Below are 19,121 nucleotides of genomic sequence, written 5' to 3' on the forward strand. Positions count from 1 at the left end.
TTACAATGGGTATACATAGTGCTTCAAGACTGAGGAAGGCTACTATATATATATATATATATATATATATATATATATATATATATATATATATATATATATATATATGTTTACCATCCCAAAATTATAAGCTGATCATGTGTTCAGTTGCTAGTTTAGAAATTCTTGAGCATCAGACTATGAATTCTTCTATTTGAGACATTATTTTTCTTTTTTTCTCTTTTTGTTTTACCCTTTGGAAATTATCCTGCATTTATAATGATTGAATCGGTAACATTTCCAAGAAACAGACCCCAAAAATTGCTCTATTTTGTTAACCGTTATTTTTTCTTTCTCTCTCTCTCTAATAATTTTCAACGTTGTCTGCAGCAAACAATCATGCTTAATGCCACAACATTTCAGATAATTCAGCAGGAAATTTAATTTTCTAACATTCAGCCATATAGCCAGAACACAAAAGTAAATCATAGGACAGCCTGGTTCTCAACACCACTTCTCTCCACACATTGACTATGGAGCTAGTTGCCCAAATGTTTTATTCTAACTTCTGAAATTTTAAAAGGCCCAACTCTGATCTAAGAAATGCTCTCCCTTCAATTTATTATATACTAGATTACCCATGACCCGTTGGTCAGTATATGTTATTGCTAGCGATGGAATAGTGAGTATAGAGAATTAATGTATGAACATGATACTTATGATGGAAGGGAAATATTTTTAACAATTATATAAATGGATCAAGAATATATATTTATATATATATAAATTCGTATTCCTGTCTGTTTGTTTGTTTGTTCACAATTTGATTAATATACAAAAGGTTCCTTACTTTACTCTCTCATTTATTTCTATATATAGTAAGATTCTTGCAAACTAGATACGATAAAGAGATCACCTCATTTGCATATTACATTAAGAAAAATCGATTTTATTAAATAGCAGTATCTTAGTTAATGTTTCTAGTGAGAGAATTATTAGAAGTGTTTTATTTGAAATAGTTATTTAATAAATTTTAAACAATAATTATATTGATAATATATTTAATTAAATTTATTTGGAATTATTATTCCAACATCGATTTGTTTTTAAATCTTTGTTGTAGAGTTATTTGCCTCTTCAGAACATAAACAAAAAATAAAAACTCTCACCTAATAAAATAATTTGGTAATATCAATAAATTTCTAGCTTGAAAAAATAATTCCGAGTAGATAGAAAAATGTTTGGCTTTTATTGTTTTTTTTAATATTAAAAAAAAAAAAGACTTACGAAAAACTGAAAAGATTTCATGTGTTTTTTATTCTATAAACCGCTATACAGAAATCGGTAAATTTTTTATGATGTGACCCACCTAAAAAAAATAAAGATCTACTTTTTTGGCTTAATATGTTTAATATGCCTTTATAAATATGAAAGAAATTTTGAAAAGAAAGAAAATTAACATTTTAGAGAGGGGATCACTTTTCCACATTTTTTTAATATAAAATGTGCACCCACTTTTTGGCCACCAAGCGTTCAACGAGACATGTCACCTCTAAGTTTGGCGGTCGAGGGGGGGGTGACAAAACACGACAAATACAATTTGTTTTTTGTGGTGGTGGTGGGGGGGGAATTACATTTAAAACATAAAAGAATGATAAAATTAATTTTTATGAGACCCCTCTGTACTTTCACCTAACAATTTCATAAACAAAACGAACCCCAAAATATGACAAATTACATTGGAAGGGTCATTACAATGACGAAAAATTTCATTTAATTGTTTTTGGAATTAATTTTTGGTAGATCATTTTTTTTTTTTTTCTTTTTTTTTGCGATCGCACGGGCATTCACTGCTATTTTTATTGAAACAAAAGTTGTAATGATTTATTTCTAATTATTTTATTTTTGGGGGGGAGTTTTCTTTCCAGCGCTCAATATCTGGAGAATAGTTTCTTCTCTTTGTATCCCTTCTGCCAAAATATCTGGTGGAGAGAGTATCACATACTTCTTTTTTGGGGCGATGTTTTTATCCGTTCTTTTATTTTTGGAATTGTTGTGGGGGTATCCACGTTGCCCATGATGAAAATGATTAGTATAGCACGTGTGTTCCAAACAGAACTTCATGTCAACCCAGGCAACGCCGGGTACCCATGCTAGTATTTATATAACAGAAAACATTTGTGCAAAAGTATATTAAAATGAAAGAATATAGATATACAGATTTCTCTGAATCGTTTCAACATTAAACCTAATTATACCCTCAGTATATGTGTGTGTGTGTGTGGTTATCTTCACTATATATATATATATATATATATATATATAAATATTTTTTTATTTTTTATGTAAATAGTCATAAAAAAAATATAACTTGCTCTTTTATGATTGAGCACTTGTTGAAATTCAATAATTTTCAATTTTTGGATATCTTCCCACCGGAAAAAAAAAAAAAAAAAAAAAAATATATATATATATATATTAGTAAAAATTATATTAGTTTTTACTTCTGATCAATGGGAAGATGGATGAACAGAAATAGAAAAGAAAGGTAACTAGGGAGCAGTGAAGATGAGGTTGTTCGTTAAAATAGAATTGATGTAAAAAGCAAAATACACAAAGAACCAAATAAAAAATGTAATAATTTGGAAACATTTAAAAAAAATAATATATATTGTTGCTTTAGTTAATCTGGGTAAAATGATTTGATTAACAAAATGAAATGATTTTATAAAACATCTGTTCATGTTAACTTAGATTCTATTAAATCGAATGAAGGTTGATAAAATTTTGAACATGATTATAAAATGTAATTGAGTTACATTATTTTTTATTTACACTTTGGGAATTTAATCTTCAAGGGTACTATTAAGCTCTTTCTTTTTATGGCTTCCAGATTTTATACTTTTGGCTACTGTACACCAAACAATACATTTAAAAATACACTGCTTAAATTAGTTATTTTTTAAAAATAATTTACTTATTTATCTTTTCCTATATAATATTTTTACTGCAGAAATTCCCCTCTGGACCAAAGTATCGTAGGTTTGCAACAACAGATGCTACATACAAGTTGAATACATCTAGGCTATTAGCAACTGTCTTATGTATCTTCCGATCACCATTGCAGACTTATTTAGTCGTTATATTAAATTGCTACATTCCATCCAATGAGCAACACCATCACAATTGCAACATCTACAGGTGAAGAAGTTCATATTTTTCTCTTTCAATATTTAGTGCTTCCACCACTACCAGTTGATACCGGGACCAATTCTAAATTTTCCTACGATACTGCTATTGCTCTGCCATTAACTGGCTATTATTAGATACATAAATATAACATAATCTTTCCATTTTCCAAGTCATAAATAATAAATTTTCCATTCTCAAATTTTGCCCATTCTGATTGGCTGACACCTGACCATTCACATATTCATGAATCCACTTCTCAGTACATAAACGAATGCTCTAGAAATTTTACACTATGGCATCGCTCTCTATAGGAAGCAATCGTGCTAAAAAATAAATCCAAATACAAACATAATAACCGCTCATAAACAGAAAATTAAATACTGTTACCCTTATACTTACCATTGTACAAAATAACTACATGTCACTATCTCCCCCCCCCCCCGCCAAAAAACCGTAAAACAAAAACATTCATGGGTACCTTTATTTAGTTTTCGATTTTGGAGCAGCATATCAACCCTTACACAATGCTATTTTTCTTTTTTTTTTTCTTTTTTACATTTACCATTACTGCGGATGATTTGAATTTCTTTAATATTTTCCGCTGATTACCTAGACTTCAATCCTGTTACTTATCGTGTCTGCAATTTCTTTTAATAAGTTAACACTCCAATATATTATGCAGGTAGGTTTTAAAGTAAATTTCATTGCCTACGTAAACACTTATTTGTTGTGTATTTGTTTTTTACCAATTATATTTTCTGTCGAGTATTTTATTTAATTTTCTTTCCGGACTCATTATTGACACTGACAGATATTAACTTTGTTTTTTTTATTTTATTTATTTTTTTTTTTGTGTGTGGGGGGGGGGGTTACATTGGCTCCACTTTTGTAATTTCCTTTAAAATGACGATTTTTAGTGGTTTTCAATTATGCTGAATAAGAAAATCTTATTTAAATTTGGTAGAGATGAGTAGTTTTCGAGATATAAAGACCTGTATTATTTTCATTGGCCATCAGATTGGTATGCACGCGCGATAAACTAATCTACTTTTTTCTGACTTACACTACCACCCCCTCCTATTTTTATTTTTTTTTATAGTATTTGTGGGTGAGTATGCTGACAGCAAAATTCAAGCTTAAATTTGGGGCAAATATTCCCCCACCCTTCAATGGGTGCTTATTCCGTAAGCCGTTCTTAACATGGGGAGGTCGGGGTGTCTATTCTGAAAGCCATTTTTAACATGGGACTTTGGAGGTGTCTATTCCTAAATCCATTCTTAACATGAGAAGGTTGGGGGGGCACCAACAACCAATTTTTTACAAGGCGGGAGTCATGCTTCCAATTCTTCTTTGTAGATTGACTAATTTTATTATTTATTTGTTACTTTCTGATGTTAACAGAATAGAAATCAGCAGAGTTGTATTGATTTGTCAGCAAATCTCAAGAATAGTTTTATGTGCTGAGGAAAGCAATTTTATCACCATTCTGTGCTAAATTGATGAAATGCAGTTATTTCTCTTTTGGCATTTATTATTTTAATCAGTAATTGCATTTCAACAACAAATTACATATGGCAACCAAACTATGTTTTGAATTCTTGGTTAGTGGGCATGAGTATTAACCTAGACCCACCCCTCCACCATGAAACAAAAAAAAAAAAATAAAAAATAAAGAAATATTTGATGTATGTATCTATAACAGAAAACTAATATCGTATACTAAAATCATGTAAATTAATCTAGTTTTATTTTTATAAAGAAAATCATTTTTAAGTGAATTTTAGTTTTTTTCAAAATCCCCCCCTCCCCCCACATTAGGAATGACTATCTAAAATCTCACAAATTTGCATTATTTGGAATTATCTCCCTTGTTCCGTCAAACCGTTTTCAAGATAGTGTCACGAGATTGTCGCTTATAGTTTAGTAATAAAATTTGATTTTCTGTTTTAAAAAATACAACTAACTTGATCAATTCGTCATTTTTGGTGTACAATATTTTCTTATCACAAGTATGTACATCATACAGATTATTTATTTTTTTCATTAGGCAGGAATTCTGGACGAGCACCATATGCAGTGTATGCAATTGCTTTTCCCCAATCAGATTCCCTATGCTATTGAATGAATTTAACACCTCAAATGAGTGGTTCAACAGATTTTTGCTAAGAGTTTTCCTTTTCAAATAACCCGAATATAAGAAAAACGGATATAAGAGATTTTTCTCTGGTCCCAAATTAGAGCCTGTCTTAATATATAGTGTAACCTGAATATAAGGGGAGGAAGGTTTCAATGATACTAAGTCTCTTATATCCGGGTTACACTGCATTTGCCTCTATGGGAGGCAGTCAAGTCTAGCCTATTCTTTAATTTATAGCTTGCAGTAGAGGTATATTAATACAATTTTTATGGGTATCAGTAAAATTGACAATATATATATATATATATATATATATATATATATATATATATATATATATATATATATATTAAAAAATACTTACAATTATATAAATATGCAAAATAAATTCTCATAAATATTTAATCTGATAGACCCCAAATTGTTATTGTAGATTCATTGGGTTTTTCTTTTAATCATTACTAAATTTGTCCAATTTTTCTTAAAAATTACTGCTATCTTTACTACTTATATATTATTATTCTCTATTGAATAGAAATGTGTGTGGTAAACTTAGTCTTTTTAATTTTTTTTTTTTTTTTTTGTTAATTAATTTCCAGTGTGAGAAGAGATATCAAATTCTATTACTTTTGCGAATCTTGATTAGCTCATTTTTCTGTTTAACTGAAAAGAAAGATAATTGAAGCAGTTTTTCTGTTTAACTGAAAAGAAAGATAATTGAAGCAGTCGTTCTTGTTTTTCAATTCTCACAACTCCTGATAACCTTATAGTATTACTAATATTTTATCAAATGACTTATTTTATATGAGCTGTAAATCTATCACTGAATGTGTTCCTTATAAAGAGTACACACTTGAAAATCGTATAAGTGAACTTTAGGTTTACATTTGTGAGCCTTGTAAGTTTTGCTTCCCCTGTATTTTCTCCTATAGGCATAACATCCATGGACGATGTTTCTGAAAAAGGGGGAAGAACTGAGTTTTTTTTTTGCTTTCTGTCTGCTTGAAAGGTTTATGACATGCAATTTTAGTTTTAGATGGGTGGTATGTGGAGATTTTCAACTCTCTCCTAGTATTTGTTACAAATGGACACCTCAGAATGAATAACAACTAAAATGAAATATTTTGCCTTAAAATTTTTTTTTTTTTACACTTCTGATTGAACTATGAACAAAACAATAAATCATGTTTTTGTAACTTTGCCTTTATTAAGAACAAGGGATTTATTTCTAAATAATTTTACTAATAACCTGGATATGTAGTTTTGTTTACAAATACATTCTATAATATATATACACGTTTAATAAAAGAAAGTTTTATTTACAAACCATTTTATTTTGTAAACTTTGGAAATTTATAAAATTAAAAAAAAAATGACGTTTCTGAATTTTTGAGATGAGGATTAGTTATTTGTATTATTATTCATCGGACTACTATTCTCATCTTGAGTGTGATTTTCACAACGTTTCGGTCGATATAACCTCCAACCTTCTTCAGGTGTATCTTGTCAACCTCGGGAATGTTTCTGTTGAACTCAGGAATTTGGACGGAATTTTGAGTGGAACCCTTTATTTATTTCACTTTTTTATTTTATAAAATAAAAAAAAAGATTTTATTATATATTATTATTTATAAATATATTATTTATAAAATTAAAAAAAATATATTTTATTTTATATACTTTAGTATATAAACAAATAAAATGATCACATATTGTGCAGAAATGTTTTACAAAAGTATTTAAAAAAAACTTTCTAAATGTTAGATTTTTCTTTTTTGCTATCATAAGCGATAAAACCCGAAAGTCAAAAGTGTATATAAAAAAAAGTGTTAAGACAAAATGTCTACTTTTGGTTGTTGCTTATTCTGGGGTGCCTCAATTCCATTTGATCCAACTGAAGTTATCAAGATAGACATGTTTTAATTTTGTGGAGTTAATTTACAAAGTTCTACAAGGATTGAAATTCATACAGCTTTCATGTCTCTTACTCATGGTTTAAGTCTCATTAAAATTGAAGATTTAAAAAAAAAATCAATTGATATGAGTGTAGAGGGTGTTCTCTTCTCTCTCTGTCCCTCTGCTCTCTCTCTCTCTGTCCCTCTGCTCTCTCTCTCTCTCTGTCCCTCTGCTCTCTCTCTCTCTCTCTGTCCCTCTGCTCTCTCTCTCTCTTTTCTCTCTGCTCTCTTTTCTCTCCTCTCTGCTCTCTTTTTTCTCCTCTCTGCTCTCTTTTCTCTCCTCTCTTATTTCTTCTCTCTTCTCTTTCATCTCTTCTCTCTTCTCTTTCATCTATCCTCTTCTCTTTCATCTATCCTCTCTTCTCTTTCATCTATCCTCTCTTCTCTTTCATCTATCCTCTCTTCTCTTTCATCTATCCTCTCTTCTCTTTCATCTATCCTCTCTTCTCTTTCATCTATCCTCTCTTCTCTTTCATCTATCCTCTCTTCTCTTTCATCTATCCTCTCTTCTCTTTCATCTATCCTCTCTTCTCTTTCATCTATCCTCTCTTCTCTTTCATCTATCCTCTCTTCTCTTTCATCTATCCTCTCTCTCTATCCTTTCTCTATTCTCTCTATCCTTTCTCTCTCTATCCTTTCTCTATTCTCTCTATTCATTCTCTATTCTCTCTATCCTTTCTCTCTCTATCCATTCTCTATTCTCTCTATCCATTTTCTCTTCTCTCTCTCCTCTCCTCTCTCTCTCTCTCCTCTCTCTCCTCTCCTCTCTCTCCTCTCCTCTCTCTCTCTCCTCTCTCTCTCTTCTTTCTATCCTCTCTCTCTCTCTTCTTTCTATCCTCTCTCTCTCTCTCTTCTTTCTATCCTCTCTCTCTCTCTTCTTTCTATCCTCTCTCTCTCTTCTTTATATCCTCTCTCTCTCTCTTCTTTCTATCCTCTCTTGCTCTTTCCTCTCTTTCTCTCTCCCTTTTCTCCCCTCTGTTTCCTCTTTCTGCTCTCTCTTCCTTTTCTTCTCTCTTATCTCTTCCTTCTCCTCTCTCTCAAAGATATTTTCAATGAAGAAGCAAAGTACCAATCATCTAAAATGAAAAAAAAATAATATAAAATGATTAAAATGATGCTCTTCAAAAAATGTTGATGTCATGGAGTCCCTATTATAACATAATCTTAAAATAAAAATGGCATTGATTTTTTTTTTTTTAAAGCTTAATAGTTTAGTGCCCAAACTTTCTTCCTCCCCCTTTTTTCTTTTGTTTTTGTGTTTTAAACTTGTCTCCTATTTACCCATGCAGTCATTTGATTTCCCTTCCCTCTCTCCTGATCAAACTTTCACCTTGATATTTTGCACAATCTTTCCTCTCTCTATACTTCCTAATTTTTTTTTTCTTTCGCCTTCTGTCTGCTTGAAAGGTTTGTGACATGCAATTTGGAAGACAATTTACAATTTTATGTTCTTATACAATATTATATTTTTAATCTGTTATATTATTTCAACCCTTTTCAAAGCATTCAATATTTTCTTAGAAAACAGTACAAATGTGCTTCAATTCCAACAAGAAGGTAAACAATAGCTAGAAATGTTTAAATGAATCAATATAACCAATTAAAAAAAATGTTTGCATATCAACTTTTTCAACTTTTAAATAATGAGTCATTCAAAGAACGTATGTTATTTGATTTGTATCTTATGCAAAGATTTCATCTCTCTGTTTTAGTTTCCTGTAGACTTAGATGTCTACTTCCTATTTTGCAATATAGGCAGTTCCCAAAATAACTTAAATGATTCCTTATGACAAGTTTATTTGAAAGAAAACTTTCCTTGTGCATAATTAATAGAAATGTGGGTGCTTTTGAGTCCACTGACATTTAATGTCTGTTAAAAGAGGAAGTTTGGAAAAAAGTTTATTTTTAACTTCTCCTTGTCATTAAATAGGAAGATTAGATCATTGACTACTATATAAATATAAATGAATTACAATTGGTATTGTTATGAGGGGGAGTTGTTACCATTTCCTATTTCTTCTTGGTTTAATATGTCTTTTCCACATCAGATGTCGGTTGCATGTTGGCTATGGTGACAAAATGTAACTTTCTCCAAACTTTATCATTTACATTGGGGTTTTTTATTTTTGTTTTAATGTGTCATTGCTTGAGGTCATCTTTGATTGAGACATTACAAGTCTTTCTTGACCTGCTGTTTTCTTCATTACTTTCAATTGAAATGCGTTTACATCTGTTTATCCAATCAGAACTAATTTTCAGCATGTTCATACCACTATAGGCGGTTATAACTCCAAACTGACTCCAGTTTGGGCAAGGAAAAAAGTTTAGTATTTGCGATGAAGAGTTTTTCTGGATTATTTGCTCCTGGAGGTTGTGATTTATGTTTGTACATGCATTTTTTTTTTTTTTTTAAAGTCTACACTAGGAAATGCATCCCATTATATCTTTATATTATATTCTAATATCTGTTCATATTAATGGCAACGTTCTGTCTAATAAGACAATGGTATTCTGCATCTAGTCTGGTGCACTGCAGCATCTTCTGTAACTATACATTTCAGAACTAGAATTGGCTCAGATGCAGGTTTGCCCAGTTACCAGGATCCCCTTCTCGGCATTGTGGACAAAGTTTGATGGAAAGGCAAGCTAATATGGTTGGAGCCAGCGCAGCTGCAGAAGTTTCCAGAAAGGTGTTGCAGTGCTTCAACATTTGCCTATTCAGACACCAAACCGGATATTTTGTTGAGGTTTACTCTCTTAACCTTTGCCTTTCCCAAGGCATCCACGAGAGAGTGGATATATGTTTATATGCACTCTATGCATTTCCACATTTTTTTACAGATTTGAATCATTTGTTTGCAAATTTGTTGGAACAAATGATGACCTACTTGATCTCATTTCACACACACTCTGCTTGAATGCAAATTGATAAATGAGCAGGGGGACCACAATTTGCAGAAAAGAAAAGTTACATGTAGGAAACTTTCTTTTTTGTTATAGGAATATCTGATTTTCTTGCTACAAAAACTAGTCTTAGTTGTTTAGAAAAAATGTTTTGGCATGGATATTACAAAATATAAATGTAGAAAACTCCCGTATATTAGTTTTTACTGCATTGAAATCAAATTTTAGAAGATTTTTTTAAACTTATGACCATCGGGGAAACAAAAATTTTCAACTATCTGAACTACTGTAAATTAATTTTATGATACGGAAATTTGCTGTCTGTTGCTGAAAACTATTAGTTTACAATACAAGTTGGATGTTTTTTTGGGTTTTTTTTTTTTCATAGAGATTTTCGAATTTTAAAGTTTGAAAAATGGATGCCACATATATATTTTAAAGATAAAAGATAATTGGATAAGTATATTTAATTTTGATTAAATGGAGTACAATATTGTGGTATCTGTTTTTGCATTGGACATTAATAAAAAGAAATTAAAAGAAAAAGAAAAAAACTCCTGGATTTTCCATAACTATGTACATTATGTTTGAAACAAATTTGACCCATTTTTGGAAAGGGGAAGAGGGCGTCGTATCTTGTTCAATATAACTAATGCATTCACAAAATTCAAAGTGCACTTTTTAAAGGCTTTTTTGCTGAATTGAAAAGGCTACCCTAAGCCTCCACTACCATTTCTAAGAAGAACCGTAATTTGGAACATGCATCCTTCACTGTATCCTTCAAGAGACTCCTAAACACTAGTTTGATCTTCCTGCCAATCAATGTGTCCCTGATGTCTTTCACCCCGTATAGTTGAGACTGGTGAAATTATGGAAGTTCTCAGATAGTCATGTTTGGGTTTTCCTGGTTGCATAATATGAAGCTGAATCCTGCTGCCACACATATTGACTCCCTGCAGTCACCCTATCAGTGCTTAACAACAATGGAGAAGCAACTCAATATACGACCTGAATTGAATCTGAGAGCCTTTCCAAAGATGTAGGGTGGCATGATGTAGTATTCGATTGAAACCATCGCAAAAAGCATCAGTTTTAGGGAATTTGGTCTTAATGATGTGTGGCACTTTGTGCAGCTTGTAGATTAACCATCTGTTGTTCTCTGCATTGTTCAACTGGTTCTGAGAAAAATAAAAGCATCCTTGGCTCAATTAGGTGTTGCACCTTGTTGAGGTATTGTTTAACTTTTATAAGACTTTTCTCTTGAGCCTTAGTAGTGAATAATGAAGATCCTTGTTCAATGCTTTTTTCATAGTTACCACTCTAAGACTCATCTCTTTCAGCAAGGTCTGCTGGATCTTGCCATGTTTTTATTTTTCTTGATAAATTTCATTATACAGACACAATCAGTATGGTTGCAATGATCATTTCTGCTTGTCTCATCTGTTATCATTCACCTTTTACAACCTTCAAGATATTCAAAGAACAGTAATTTGTAACTAAAATTTCAGAAATTCCCCCCCTCTCTTTCAATATTCCAGCCGTTCATAGTCTCCAGATCTTAACCCCAACCACTAGAACACAGAAACATCTATCTGCTGCATTTTACAACTATTAAGTACTTCAAATCATTTTGAAATGAAAAAAAAAAAATTCCAAAAATTATCAAATTTATTCCTAACACTCTGTATATTCAAGATAAATTACACAGGGTATTAATTTTTCTTATCAAAAGTGGGTGCAATGTATCCATAAAAAGGAAATGCGAATTTTGTTATTTTATTTGATTTATAATTTGTAAATTATAGAAAAAAAAAAAAATGTTAATATGGGCTTAGGATATGCATGGGGTTTCATTGATTTCTTGGAAATGTCTAGTGGACTTTAAGACTTCAAAATTTAACAAAAATAATTTTAATAAAGGAGACAGTACTGAAATATCTCATTTAATCAATGCTGACCCCCCCCCACTTCTTCAATTTGATGATCATAAAATTTTAATCTGGCATGGTTGTAGATTGGAGCATTTAATTTTCTTCAATCTTCAATCTGATTATGGTAAAAAAAAAAAAGAAATATTTATTAGCTTGGATTCCCAATCAATGCCAGATAGTCCTGCTATGTAAAAAAAAAAAAAAATGTTGAGTTTTGAATAAAGCTTGAAAGTTTATATAGAATTCCTATTTATTTGCCTCCCCTTAAGAGCAGAGTTATCAGGTCAGTTTTTAATGTGGAGAAAATCCATCGGCTTGAAAAGAGGTACTTTAGATCGGGCCAAAAATTAAAATTGTTTTGCTCTAGAATAATTTCTTCACAAATCAAGGATGGAAAAGATTAAGTGTAGTACCAAAACAAATACTACACTTCAATTTAAATATTTTATTTCACAAAACAAGTTTAACAAAATTAGGAACAAGGCCAATCAAAAAGGTGGGGAGAGGAGGTCTATGATCATTCTTGTCATTGCACCTTTTGATTTGTCTATGCTAATCCTAGCTAGAGTTCTTAGTTACTATCATGCCACAAACACACCAGGGGTCTTCCTACTTAAGATTCCCAAATCAAATCATTTTATATATATTGTGTACAGAAAGTTGTTAGATGAGACAAGTCATTGGTATCGTCGGTTTCAAGCCCGATAATTAGGACCGTTTAAGATATCCTTATCAAGCTCTATATATATGCCAATATATATATATATATATATATATATATATATATATATATATATATATATATAATATTTATTTGCTTCCCCACTGAGCAAATTAGGCACAAGGCCGTTTTTTAATGTGGAGAGAGAGAGGGAGGGGGAGGGAAAAGGGGGACCAGCTCACGAGAGGTGGGAAATAGGAGCTGGATAGTGACAATTGGTATGAAGAGTTGCCCCTACATTGACCAAGGTCTTATATGTGGGGTCGCCCCCACATATGGTCTTTGCTTGCAGTATCTGCCGGAACAGATACTACACTTTGATCCCGGAAAAATAAATAAATTAAGTGTATATCGAGTCTATTTCATTGAAATATTTGTTCTTATGATTATATCATTTCAGTACAGGATATTAATTTGATTTAAACTAATGATTTTTTTTTTTTTTTTTTTCCAACTATTTTGAATTGTGGGAAAATAACACTTTGTTTATCTTGATTTCACATTTTTTGGATGCTTTGCAATCCAATTACTCTAAAAATATAAACCACTTTGGGGTTTCTTTTGTTTGTAAAAATTCTTTTGTAACTTTAGAACTGGTAAAAAATAAAAAAATAAAAAGATATAAAATGTTCATAAATATATAATATAAACTAGCACATGAATAAAGATGAAACAAAAACAACATAAATAATTAAAAATGGTAGGAACAGTTACTCAATCATAAAAGTGGACAGTTGTAGAGATGTACATACATTTACATAAATTGTTTCTCGAGTTTTATGATGATGAAAATTAGCAGGGAAACCCAATGTTGCCTAGTATTGAATGAGAAATTTTGTTGTTTTGCATCCAGTTGAAAACATCATTTTTTGTTTTTTATAGTCTTATTTCTAATCAATATTATGTCTCTTAGTTATTCTGTCCATTCCATTTTTTCTCAGAAAATACTCAGCTGATCTGGCTGAAATTTTGGATGGACCTTTGTTATAAGGTGCAGCAAACTATGTATTATGGTATCCGTTCAATGCACAGATGGGGATTAGTATTTAATACAAAAATAAGCATAAATTTAACCACATAAAACCATCAATTTGATATAGTGTACTCATTCTAAGTTAACGGGAATTATTGTTTTGTGACTATTATAATTAGCAGGGAAACCCAATATTGCCTGGGATTGAATGAGAAATTCTATCCTTTGGCATTTAGTCGAAAACATCACATTAATTTATTTTAGCTTTTTGCCCGTTTTTAATCTTTGCTTATTCTTAATGAACTAAAAAGTTTAATCGAAATAAATTTTTATAAATTTATAGATTTTAACCACCTTGATGCACACCAGGCACTTCCTTTAAATCAATGAGCTCCCCTGCATTTTCTGCTTCAAGCCCTAAACCCATTATTAACATTTCAATTATTTTTTATTTAATAATTTTCAATGCATAAAAGTAAAATGAATTCCTTTTTTATGGATGTTAAGTGTAAATGAAGATTCAATGATAATGTTGAAACCGTTTGATCAAAATGAACTATACTTATTCTAGTACCCTGTCTTATATTGTTTTAGAATTATGAGGAGGAAAAATCTCTAGGAATTTGTAAGCAAAAAAAACAAGAACTGCAATTTGTGCATGTTTCTTGGCTAAAAATGAATTTCTTCATATTTAACAAATAAAAAAAAAAATAGTGTTATGGAAAATATAAAAGCATATTGGTGCTATTATAATTCAAATTAAAAATTTTTGAGTTGTCCACCCATTAAAAAAATATGTATAGATATAAAACTTATGAAAAAGAATATGTAATACTGTTGCTGCATCTGGGCAGGAGCTGCTAGAAAGGACTTGTCCTGCCTTGATAGAGTTCAAAATAGTCTTCGTAGCCTCATAGGAGATATCCTTTTCTCTTCCCTGCAACCTCTATGTCACAGAAGAGATGTTGCGAGTTTGTCTCTGCTGTATCGTTATTTTGATGGAAAATGTTCGACTGAGCTTCAGTCTATGGTCCCCCCCTCACCAAACTTTCACAAGAAACACTCATCTAGCTGAAAACACTATCAATAATTCCTCCCACTCGTTATCTGTGCCTAAACCGAAATGTAGATTCCATGAACAAAGCTTCTTTCTTAGAACTGCACGCCTGTGAAATTGTCTTCCATTTTCCTGCTTTCCAGCTGACTACAATATGGTTGTTTTCAAGTCTAACGTAAACAAGTTCTTGATGAGCCATTCCACTTGTTAACAAATTTACCGAATTTCCGTTACTAACAATTACTATATTGTCCAATTTCCACTGTACCCTCTTTAACCCTTATCCTCGAGTGACCTCTTGGCCTTGATAAGTGGTGATGCCTATGTAAAAAAAAAAAAGTAGTCATTTTAACTCGTTAAAATATTTATTCTTTGTTTCGACATACAGATTTAATTCATACAAAATCTTTTTTGTTTTGTTTTTTTAAGTCAACATATTCATGTTTTTTTTTTTTCCTCATGAATTACCGTGAAGAGCAAATGGTTCCTTCAGCCAATGAAGTTTTCTTTCAAAACAAAATTTATCTCCATTTGTAATAATAACCTTATACATATTAAAAACTCCCACATTGCAGTTTGGACCCGATTTTTATGTATTTAGTTTAAAACTGAGTATGTCACTCGTGTCAGCAAAAAAAACAAAAATCTGCTCAATTGTAAATCATACAAGAGTCAAATTTCCGATATATGTAACTAGGTTTTGTCTGTTTGATCACCTAGAAATTAAAAAAAATCCTGGAATGTAATGACAGTCAATTATTAGCTTCTCTTAGCATTTCCAGACTGAAAAAAATCTTTCAAATTGAAAATGAGGGATGTGGGTGTGCGGATTCACACACACAACCACATCCCACATGCATACCCACACACATTTAGAAATACAGTTGTATTTATCCAATAATTCTACTTGTTTGTCCTTTAGTTAGCACAACTGTAACACTGCCAATATGCATTTACTAAATTAAAGGGATGTAATTCATTCAAACTCGATGCAAAAATATTACTAGTAGTAGTATAAAGTAGACAACCGATTCTTTTATTTTAAAAGTTAATTTAAAATGTTAATCAAGAAAGTCATTAATCAAATTTCTTAGTACAAAAATATATATAAAATGAAATAAAAAAAAAAATATGAACATTTTTCTTTCATTTTTGCTATAAAATACAAAAAATATATCGCAAAACCAACCATGGAATTTTCATGGGAGTTATGTTGGTATGGAATAATTGTCTTATTGATAGCCTCCATTTTTGTTTGCAGTCTCTAGGGAAAATAATGAAAATCTTTTATCAGGCGACATTTTTGTGGAATATTATTTTCTAATTTAAAAAAAAAAAAATTTATTTATTATTTTTTTTTTTTAGATACATACAGTATTTTTGGAACTGAGAAAACCCGAAGCTTTAAGAAAGTTCCCAGTAATGATTGTACGACATCGCAACTTACGTAAGTAACCAGAAGTTATTTTGCATTTTTATCATTTAAAAAAAAGAAAAGAATATACACTTGAAGTAAAAACAAGGTTCAACATTTTTTTTTTAAATAGAGCATGTGTAATACTTTCATTTGTATACAAGTTATCACATTCTTCACTCATTAAGAAAAAATAAAATTGTCTGATGAAGTATCTCTATAGTCATAACTTATTTGGAATCCTGGGCATTTTTATGATTTATTTAGCATGAAAATGTACTAAATATACTTAAGAAAAATTAAAAATATCAAGAGGAAATATCTAATCGCTTTTCCATAAAATATAGATGCATCTATGACAAAAACGTTATTAAATTGACTATGAACAAAATCAACTTGGTGGACACAGATAAACGAGAAATAATAAAATTGTAATTTATGAGTTTTACTTGTTATAACACAAATTATTAATACTTGCAAATGATGTTATAAAAAGCAAGATGTTGGATATTTAGCTATTTTAATTATTTTATGAGTATATCACTGCTTCCTCTACAAAAAAAAGGGTAATACTTGCGAGGATAGTATCCTAACCACAAAACAGATACTCATAGATGTGAGATCTCATCAGCTTTTTAGTGGACTGCCTCCTCCTAGAGTAATAAGAGAACAGGTTGGGAAATTCATTTCAATTTCAGATTGTTTTGATATTGCTCACATAAATTTTTGGATATTGCACCTGCCATCTCTCATGCCTCCCATATAAAAATTGGGAAATGTCTCAAAGGATGGTACCATGGCATACATATATCCCCACCCCCAAGAGGAAGTAGTGCCTGGGAGGGTAGTATCATGATAACAAAAAAAATTAGAGAGTTTAAATTGTAACAGGGGAGGTAAATATTTTTTGAAAACTGAAAATTTTAGGCCAATTTTGCAAAACTCAATTTTCACTAATTGTCTTTTGAAAACCTTTCATTAATTAATTTCTACCTTATCGTTTATCATAATTTTCTAATACATTCATTGCTGTGGCATATCAATTAAGTAGATACCATTGGTTTTACTATTGCTATTCATTATTTTGATTTTCAAATTCTGCTATTATAACAAAGAAGCACAAAAAAAATTCTACAAAATAATCGTTTTTAAAACAAACCCATTGCAACAAATAAAATCGGATTAATTTTTATTTTATTATTGAAATTATGTATGCAAATTAGCTGGAGAATTTTAATCATATAAGAAGTACATAAATAGAAGTATGATCTACGTATGCAGGCAGTTGAGTTTGATATGCAAGTGATATTGATACTTCAGGTCTCTGTGGCGCCACCCTCTATGGAGGAGCAATGCAGAGCAGAGACCGTTTTTTAACAATGGCCCTTGGTGTTGAAAGGTGCCAGGAACACCATGATAAAAAGGATCTAGGGTCATATCTCACTCTCATAGGGGGAGGGGTAAATACCCACACAGTAGATTTTTATAAATATAATAGGAGATATGCCTCTTGTTGACTTTGTATTTAGTACCGAATGGAATACGTGTATATCTGAAAATCTTAAAGCTGCAAATTAACGTTATTTTTCTGCTTTAATACTAAGCCTCTACACCACCACATGTTTTTGCAAGCAATAATAGCCAAGAACATATAATGGAAGCATTGTGAGTGGCTATTCTGGAAAATTCTGCCATAGTTGATTAGTAACTGATTAAATACTTGCAGACTGTGTGTGTGTCTTGGTGATTCACAGGCAAGTGCCAATTTATCTGATTTAAAACTGGATTATTTCCTGAGTGGGTGTCTCAGACATGCTGCCACTTCTGGTGGCAGTCATTGCAGACTGTTCTAGTTCATTTCCCATCCCCACCCACCACTATTAATATTCGTCCATGCTAAAGTTACTGCACTGGTTTCGTTAAAAAAAATATGCTCACTGGAAGGAAGTTGACTAAAGTTAACCTTTCAAAGATCTGTAAAAATTGAAACAAAGTAGAGTCTTGTGATTTTTCTTTTTTACTCCCACACATAATATATATATATATATAATAATTTTATTTGGTAAAAAGAAATCCAACAGTGATTGATTATTTAATGTTACAGAACATCAGATCACTGAGTGTCTGACATTCAAACTTGTCTACTTCACATTCACAGACATGAATTGGAACCTAGCCCCTAATTTACAGTAGCTCCTTATGCTTCAGTAGCAATGTGCACTGCTTGAAGGGAATATAAGTTGAAATAAAAAAAAAAAAATTAAAACCTATGTTACTATTTTGATTTGATCTTCTGTAACATTATTATCTACACACACACACACATATATATATATATATATATATATATATATATATATATATATATATAGAGAGAGAGAGAGATAATCACTATGTGTCTGTCTCTCCTTTTTTTCAAAGTGCATCTCCACAGACATACAAGGTGACAGAGGGGCATGAAACTGGTCATATGATTGCATTTTTTGTGGACCGTAGCTGGTAAAAATAGCTGCTAAGGAGTTAAAATTGAAACTTGACAGGCATAAGTCGACTTCAAGTGCTCTTGTATGCATGTGCAAGTATACATTTATATGTCAAAAGTCGGTTCATTTTCAACTATTTCTTATCTGATGATAGGTCAAATGATAACAATTAAGGCTGGAGCACTAAATGTTTTGGTTTCGATTCTAACTGATGGTACCCAAGTCATTTTTTTTTTGTTTACTTTTAAAATCACTTCTATATATTGGGTACAATATAATAATCAATAGGAAATTGACTTTATATTAATTAATACAAAGTTTGCATAAATTAAAATCTCATATTTAATTATACACTACTAAAATCAGAATAATGCT

The 19,121-nt window shown here is 30.9% G+C and overlaps 1 protein-coding gene across 3 annotated transcripts in view; it reads left to right on the forward strand.

Annotated features, from left to right (window-relative positions):
- LOC145255856 (GRB2-associated-binding protein 1-like) overlaps positions 1 to 19,121 on the forward strand; it is a 163,238-nt gene that overhangs the window by 128,909 nt on the left and 15,208 nt on the right. For all 3 annotated transcript variants that reach the window (XM_080114625.1, XM_080114632.1, XM_080114630.1), the window contains one exon: positions 16,215 to 16,296. In XM_080114625.1, the coding sequence (XP_079970751.1) occupies positions 16,215 to 16,296 (82 nt within the window). The remainder of the gene's footprint in view (positions 1 to 16,214; positions 16,297 to 19,121) is intronic.

The sequence above is a fragment of the Euprymna scolopes genome, chromosome 3, assembly GCF_053919585.1.
Source record: "Euprymna scolopes isolate OS-2025 chromosome 3, ASM5391958v1, whole genome shotgun sequence".
NCBI lineage: Eukaryota > Metazoa > Mollusca > Cephalopoda > Sepiida > Sepiolidae > Euprymna > Euprymna scolopes.